This window comes from Heteronotia binoei, chromosome 14, assembly GCF_032191835.1.
Source record: "Heteronotia binoei isolate CCM8104 ecotype False Entrance Well chromosome 14, APGP_CSIRO_Hbin_v1, whole genome shotgun sequence".
NCBI classification, from domain to species: domain Eukaryota; kingdom Metazoa; phylum Chordata; class Lepidosauria; order Squamata; family Gekkonidae; genus Heteronotia; species Heteronotia binoei.
The window spans coordinates 68,884,962-68,893,033 of NC_083236.1; the positions used below are offsets into that span (position 1 = coordinate 68,884,962).

The 8,072-nt window shown below is 56.9% G+C and overlaps 1 protein-coding gene across 2 annotated transcripts in view; it reads left to right on the plus strand.

The window, feature by feature from the left end:
- Positions 1-7,708, plus strand: part of ZFPM1 (zinc finger protein, FOG family member 1) — a 189,983-nt gene extending 182,275 nt beyond the window's left edge. Inside the window, exons 7-10 of one of the 2 annotated variants that reach the window (XM_060253629.1) lie at positions 1,731-1,955; positions 4,355-4,450; positions 5,097-5,246; positions 5,430-7,708. In XM_060253629.1, coding sequence (XP_060109612.1) covers positions 1,731-1,955; positions 4,355-4,450; positions 5,097-5,246; positions 5,430-7,702 — 2,744 coding nt within the window. In that variant the 3' untranslated portion in view covers positions 7,703-7,708. The remainder of the gene's footprint in view (positions 1-1,730; positions 1,956-4,354; positions 4,451-5,096; positions 5,247-5,429) is intronic. The other variant, XM_060253630.1, reaches the window with a different exon arrangement.
- The last annotated feature ends 364 nt before the right edge of the window (positions 7,709-8,072 follow it).

Genomic DNA, 8,072 nt, shown 5'->3' on the forward strand with positions numbered 1-8,072 from the left:
TAGGGGATGTGGTCTAATATGCTACTGAGTTCCTGCTGGGCTTTTTCTACAAAAAAGCTCTGGACCTTTGCACTTGCCTAGGACAGCGGGCCGTGTGTGTGTGTGAGCCAGATTAAGGTCTCCCCACATGACTTCAAATAGAAAAACAATTATTTGCATTAATTTTGCTGGCCTGAATCGTTCTCCCTTGGCAGAGCACGGTTTTTTAAGTTGATAATTTTTTTATGGCCCATGAATGTTGTTATAAATATCCATATGGCCCTTGGCAGAAAAAAGATTCCCCACCCCTGCGCTAAACTGATCCTGCATTGAGCAGGGGGGTGGGCTAGATGGCCTCTATGGCCCCTTCCAACTCTAGGATTCTAAGCTAAGCAGGGTTGGTAGTTGACTGGAGACCACCAAGGAAGGCTCTGCAGAGGAAGGCCAGGGCCAACCCCCTCACTTGCTTTGGAAGCCCCCCTTGCAGGGGTCGCCCTAAGTCAGTTCAGACTTGATGGTACTTCTGAATGTGGTAGGTCATCCCAGACCAGAACACAGAGTGCCTGTGTTGCGAGTGGGTGAAGAAGGGGAAGAAGAAGACCATAGATTTATACCCTGCCCTGCTCTCTGAATCACAACAAACACCCAGTGAGGTAGGTGGGGCTGAGAGAGGTGAGGTGATATTGGATTTATATCCCGCCCTATACTCTGAATCTCAGGGTCTCAGAGCGGCTTACAATCTCCTTTACCTTTTCCCGCACGCACAACAGAAACCCTGAGAGGTAGGCGGGGCTGAGAGAGCTCTTACAGCACCTGCCCTTTCGAGGACAACTCCTACGAGAGCTACGGCTGACCCAAGGCCATTCCAGCAGCTGCAAGTGGAGGAGGGGGGAATCAAACCCGGTTCTCCCAGATAAGAGAGCTCTGGCTAACTCAAGGCCATTCCAGCAGCTGCAAGTGGAGGAGTGGGGAATCAAGCCCGGTTCTTCCAGATAAGAGAGCTATGGCTGACCCAGGGCCATTCCAGCAGCTGCAAGGGGAGGAGTGGGGAATCAAGCCCGGTTCTCCCAGACAAAAGAGCTCTGGCTGACCCAGGGTCATTCCAGCAGCTGCAAGTGGAGGAGTGGGGAATCACACCTGGTTCTCCCAGATAAGAGAGCTCTGGCTGACCCAAGGCCATTCCAGCAGGTGCAAGTGGAGGAGGGGGGATCAAACCCGGTTCTCCCAGATAAGAGAGCTATGGCTGACCCAGGGCCATTCCAGCAGCTGCAAGTGGAGGAGTGGGGAATCAAGCCCGGTTCTCCCAGAAAAAAGAGCTCTGGCTGACCCAGGGTCATTCCAGCAGCTGCAAGTGGAGGAGTGGAGAATCAAACCCGGTTCTCCCAGATAAGAGAGCTCTGGCTGACCCAAGGCCATCCCAGCAGCTGCAAGTGGAATCAAACCCGGTTCTCCCAGACAAGAGTCCGCACACTTAACCACTACACCAAACTGGCAGTTAGGGGGCTGAGAAAGTTGCACTTGGGCTGGGGAAAAAGAGACAACCCTGGTGACGTAGAAGGAGTGTGGCCAACACAAATAATGTCTGGAGGCTTAATGGGGCGGGGCCTACTCACATGGCACTTATGGTGCTGTGGCAGGCATGGCCTAATTTGTAGATTACCTCATTCATATGCAAGTGTGCTCTTTTAGTCCTGTTTTCTTCTCATTGTGTGTTTCTGTCTCCCCCTTCCCCTGGTTTTTCTTCCTTCCAGAGGATGTCTTTCCTTGCAAAGACTGCGGCATTTGGTACCGCAGCGAGCGGAACCTACAGGCTCATCTCATGTACTACTGCGCCAGCCGCCAGAACGTTGCGTCCCCTGCGGTCGACGAGAAGCCCAAGGAGGCCTACCCCAACGAGCGAGTCTGCCCCTTCCCTCAGTGCAAGAAGAGCTGTCCCAGTGCCAGCTCCTTGGAGATCCACATGCGCAGCCACAGTGGTACGAGGCAGGGAGAATCAAAGTTGAAAGGGACCCCCGGGGTCATCTGGCCCAACCCTCAGCACACACAATGCAGGAAGTTCACAAATACCTCCCCCTAAGTCCTCCCCGAGGGCCAGTTTGGTGTAGTGGTGAAGTGTGCGGACTCTTGTCTGGGAGAACCGGGTTTGATTCCCCACTCCTCCACTTGCAGCTGCTGGGATGGCCTTGGGTCAGCCAGAGCTCTGGCAGAGGTTGTCCTTGAAAGGGCGGTTGAAAGAGCCAGTTTGGTGTAGTGGTTAAGTGCGCAGACTCTTATCTGGGAGAACCAGGTTTGATTCCCTGCTCCTCCACTTGCAACTTCTGGGATGGCCTTGGGTCAGCCATAGCTCTGGCAGAGGTTGTCCTTGAAAGGGCAGCTTCTGGGAGAGCTCTCTCAGCCCCACCCACCTCACAGGGTGTCTGTCTCCTGAGAGCCAGTTTGGTGTAGTGGTGAAGTGTGCGGACTCTTGTCTGGGAGAACCGGGTTTGATTCCCCACGCCTCCACTTGCAGCTGCTGGAATCACCTTGGGTCAGCCATAGGTCTCTCAGAGGTTGTCCTTGAAAGGGAAGCTTCTGGGAGAGCCCTCCCAGCCCCACCCACCTCACAGGGTGCCTGTTGTGGGGAAAGGAGATAAAGGAGATTGTGAGCCGCTCTGAGTCTCTGATTCAGAGAGAAGGGCGGAGTATAAATCTGCAATTCTTCTTTTTCACTGCCGTCAAAGGGCCATCTAGCCTCCATTTAAAAACCTCCAAGGAAGGAGAGCCCACCACCTCCTCACAAAGCCTGTTCCACTGAGGAACCGCTCTAACGGTCAGGAAAGTTCTAACTGTAGGAGAGGCGGGACAAGTGGAGTGCCTCAAGGATCTGTCCTGGGTCCTGTTTTGTTTAATATCTTTATCAATGATTTAGATGACTGGACCCCAGCCTTCTTGGCACCAGGGACCGGCAGGGTGGGGGGACTGAATTTGGCCTCCCCCCGCGTGCCGTGCAGCCTCACCCCGCCCTGTCTTCCTCCTCCTGCGTCGCCTCCTCCTTCCTCCGTGTTTATTATGTTAAGCCAGGGGAAACGTCTTCCCGGCTCTTTAAAAGCTCCCCGCCCCGCGGCAGCAGCGGTGAGCGATCTGCTAAACAAGGGGTGCTGCCTTTGCCTTGTACAGTGGTCGCTCACCGCTGCTGCCGGTTTCCCCCGCGGATCAGCTGCTGCCGCGGGGGGAGAGAGGTGAGCTTTTAAAGAGCTGGGAGGAGTTTCCAGAACTGTATTTATTGAGTATTTGTAAAGAGAGTATTCCCAGAACAGAGAAAAAACTATTACTCCATATAATTACGGTCGCTAGAATTCTATATGCAAAATACTGGAAAGTCGCTAAAATACCTGCTAGAGAAGAATTTTTTATTACAATTATTTGAAGCCGCTGAAATGGATACACTGACCACAAGGTTAAGAGATGGAAATTTACAAGAATGTAGAAAGACATGGGAACCAATATATGTTTGGGCCAGAAACTTGGGAATTGATATGAGAAAATAGAAACTGTATAATAGTAATACCCTTTAAGCTCCTTGTATGGATGGGTGGAAGGGTGGTAGGTGTGGGTGCAAGAGTTAGAAGATGTATGTTGTGTAGTATGCTAGAATTACATGGCAATGTATGTATGTTATGTTTGGAATAATAAATTTTTAAAAATGAAAAAAAACAAATTAAAGAGCCGGGAAGGCGCTTTCCCCGGCTTAACCTAATAAACACAGGGAGCAGGAGGCGACACGGGAGGGGGCGGGAGGCTGTGGGGGCGGGCAGCTCGGCTGGCGGCCCAGTTGCTGATGGGTCACAGACCGGGACCAGTCCGGGGCCCGGTGATTGGGGACCGCTGATTTAGATGAAGGATTGGAGAGAATGCTTATTTAAATTTGCAGGTGATACTAAATTGGAAGGGGTAGGAAACAAAGCCAAGTGAAGGCCAAAGCAGTCTTCTTTTCAGGATGGCGCCAATGAGGCGCTTCCTGGTTTTGGAGTGGAGGAGGGAAGGAAGTCACATTGCTTGTGGGTCGAGGTATAGGGTTGCCAGGCCCCCCTTACCGGAGGGGTTTGGGAAGGTGTTCCGTGGGTGGTTGAAGACATCGTGTGGGAGATGCTCCAGTTTTGGGGCAAACTCTGTGGTTAAATTGGGACCAAAAACCAGAGCATCCCCAGTGCAATGACGTCACTTCCAGGTAATGTCATCGAAGTGATGTCATCGTATGACGTCCCTGTTTAGGGGAGGGGAATTCCCCATCGGAACCTGGAGGTTCGCAACCCTAAATGAGAAGGGGGCTGGCAGTTAGGAGCCAAGAAAGTGCCCGACCTCACCATGGACTCTTTGCTCCGGGCTTCTCTTTCAGGAGAGAGGCCTTTTGTCTGCCTGATCTGCTTCTCCGCCTTCACCACAAAAGCCAATTGTGAGCGTCACCTGAAGGTTCACACAGACACCCTGAATGGTAAGTCCACAGGTAGGATCCGAGCAGACAGGCAGCGTTTATTAGTGGCAGCACTGTAGGGAAGCTGGGAGCTTCGCAAAACATGACTTACTGCCTTTAGGCGGGAGAAACAGGACCTTGTTTGGTAGCGTGTGCTCATGCATTCAGCTCAGTTGGGGCTCGGGTGCTGTCTGAGGTCCCCTCTGTGCATGGGACTGAGCCACCTGTTGGTGTACGATGTGCAGGCGTGCACGTGACCCCTCAGACTTTTGTCTTCTGAGCTTCCCAGCCCAGCTCCATCTTTTGGAGACAGACTCAGAGCCTGGCACTGGCACTGCATGGCAGAATGTCCCAGCTCAATCCTCAGCCCCTCCAGAGAAGAGTGTTGCGAGGGGCTATGAATTGCCAGAGGTATCTTGACAAAGATTCCCTCTTCACTCCAAACAGACCCACCCCAAGCCTCATGTTAAAGCGTGCTTGCCCAGAGATTGGGTTACGGGCCCAGACTGCTATCATAGAATCAGAGTTGGAAGGGACCTCCAGCGTCTGCCCCTTCCCCGTGGCCCTGAGAAGACCTTGGCCTGGGAGCTTACTCAGTGCAATATTTTGGTCCAACTTCGTTTGAGGCAGCTTCCTCAGCACATGCTCTGTGCTCTGTCTCCCTCAGGTATTTGCCACAGCTGCGGCTTCATCTCCACCACCCGAGACATCCTCTACAGCCACCTGGTGACCAATCATATGATTTGCCAGCCAGGCTCCAAGGGGGAGGTCTATTCTCCGGGCTCCTCAGTCCCTGCCACAAAAACACTCACCCCAGGTAAGTCAGGTTCTCCTGATGGATCAAACTGTACATTTTGGCTTGTTCAGTCCAGGGGCGCTCCAGTTTCTAGTTCTGCAGTGGACCTGCAGATTGGAGCCACCAAACAGAAATTGTCTCAAGACAGGAAAACGATTGCTGGTTCAACCCTTGCCTTTTCTGACTCCTCCCCTCTCCCTGCAGGTCTGAGCACGCCGGGCCCTGCCTCCACGCTCAAGTGCAGCTTCTGCGGCTACGTGGCGGACAGCTTGCCCAGCCTTCAGCAGCATGTGGTTTTGCACAGTGCCGCAGCAGCAGCGGTTCTGCCCAGCTCAGAGCCCAAAGCAGCCCCAAACCAGCCGGAGACTTCCGCCAAGTCAGTAAAGACACCCCCTGCTGAGGAAGCAGAGGATAGCTCCCCTCAACAAGAAAGAAGTTCCTTGACCCCCTCGAACGATGCGGCACCTTTAGTGCGGGTTAAGGAGGAGCCTCCAGATGAAGCAGAAGGCCCCAAACATATCTCCCCAGCGGGCTCAGCTACCGCTGCTGAGGCAGAACCAGACGCCTCCTCTCGGACATCTTCTCCGCATAGCCTGCGGTCTGTGAAGGTGAAGTCCGAGATGGCCAGCCCCACTCCAGGGTCCAGCCCGGTGCCCAGCGAGCCAGGCTCGGGCACATCCGGGGGCACGATATTCCTGCCACAGTACGTGTTCGGCCATGAGGCCACCGTGGTCCCTCAGGCGTCAGAGATCTTGGCAAAGATGTCGGAACTGGTGCACAGCCGTCTGAAGCAGGGCCATGGCAGCGTGCCTCCCGCCCTCTTCCCGGGCACCCCGGTGCCCAAGGGCGCCACGTGCTTCGAGTGCGAGATAACCTTCAACAACATCAACAACTACTATGTCCACAAGCGGCTGTATTGCTCCAGCCGCCGCGTGGCAGAGGAGAGCTCGCCTGGCCCCCGCAAGCTGAAAGCTGCCCCGCTGTCCGCCCCAAAAGGCCCCCCCACTCCAGGGGTGCTCCTGACGCCCCAGGCCCCCGGAGAGAGTCAGGTGATGCAGGAGGGAGAGGCTGGGGGAGGCAGCCCTCCCTCCCTCCCAGAGATCAAGCAAGAGGTCAAGGTAGAGGAGGGCGGGGCCAAAGCAAGCCCCTCCCCAGAGGCCGATGGTACTGGGCGTATGAGTGAAGACAGCCAGAGCCCCGGGGGCAGCTCTGTGGAGGAGCCCGACGATGACCCCAGCCGAACCGTGTGCGAAGCCTGCAACATCCGCTTCAGCCGCCACGAGACATACGTTGTGCACAAACGCTACTACTGCGCCTCCCGCCACGACCCGCCCCTACGCCGCAGCGGCACCGCCGGCAAAGTGCCCTTCCTGCCGCAGCCAATCCGCACTCGGAAGCGGCGCAAGCTGTACGAGATCCACGGGGCCGCCAGCCAGCCCAGCAGCACGCTGGACGTCCCGCGCCCCGAGGTGCCCCCCGCGGTCCCGGCCCTCATTTCCGTGGTCAAGAGCACCCCCTCGCCTAGCTCCAGCCCCGACGCTGAGGGACCGATTGACCTCAGCAAGAAGCCACGCCTGCATGGCGGGGAGGCGCTGCCGGCCCCGATCCTGCCCCTGGCGGACTACCACGAGTGCACGGCCTGCCGCATCAGCTTCCACAGCCTGGACAGCTACCTGGCCCACAAGAAATACTACTGCCCAGCCACCCCGTTGCAGCCCAGCACGCTGGAGCAGCTGCAGAAAATCAAGGGGGCCGTCCCCCCCCTTCTGAAACCACGAGGCAGCCCCGACCGGCTGAACGAGGAGCACGAAGGGGTACCGGTCAAGATGGAGAAAACGGCGACTTCCTTGAGCTCCGTGGGCCCCCCGGCCCCCTATCCTGGCCTGGACTCGCTGCAGCAGCGCTACCTGGATGCCAAAGCCCTTCACCTCCACGCCGCCAAGGTGTCCCTGGCCGTGTGCCCCTACTGCCCGCTGAACGGGGCTATCAAAGGGGACCTGGCGGAGCACTTCCGCAATGCCCACGGCCTCTTTGTTGCCAAAACCGTGCCCGGGGCCACGTTGATAGAGGCCACGCGGACGCTGGCCGAGAGCAGCTTGCTCCCCCCGCTTCCCGCCGCCTCCCCGCCGCAGCCCCTCCCCCGGTTGCACAAGGACAGCTTCAACGGCAATGAGGCGCCCGTCCCTTCAGTGTCCAACGGGAGCCCCCGGCCGACCCTCTCCCCCCAGCCCGGCCTTCCCGTCTCCCCTTCCCTCCCCTTGACCGCCTCCCCCCTGCCAGAGGCCCCTCCCCGCACCCCTCCCGGGTACACGGACAAGAGCGTGCAGACCCCGCCCGGCAAAGGGCCCCCCACCCCCGTCGCCAACGGCAACCACCGGTACTGTCGCCTCTGCAACATCAAGTTCAGCAGCCTGTCGACTTTCATCGCCCACAAGAAGTATTACTGTTCTTCACACGCTGCCGAACACATCAAATAGCACTTTGGCCACGTCTGGGAAGCCGAGCCACCGGCCAAGGTGGACTCTTCGACAGCCTCGGACCCCGAACGTTGAGGCCGGCAAGGGACAGCCGAGCGGCACGCAGGGCCGGGGTGGGGGAGAGGTTGCCTGCCTCTCGGGACCGGAGGGAGGCAACGGAATTCCCCTCTCCTAGCTCGTCTCGTGCCCGGATGTGGGGGCCTGGTGTCCTGACCACATGCAGCCCCCCCAAGTCCTAGTCAAATGGAAAGTTCTTTTGCCCCCTTTTCCATCTGGGGAGTGCCAGGAGGATGCGTAGCTTCAGGGCAGGGCAGGGTCTCTCCGGGTTTGGCTTTTTGTGGCCTGGAGCCCTAGCAGCCAGGGGGCTGGA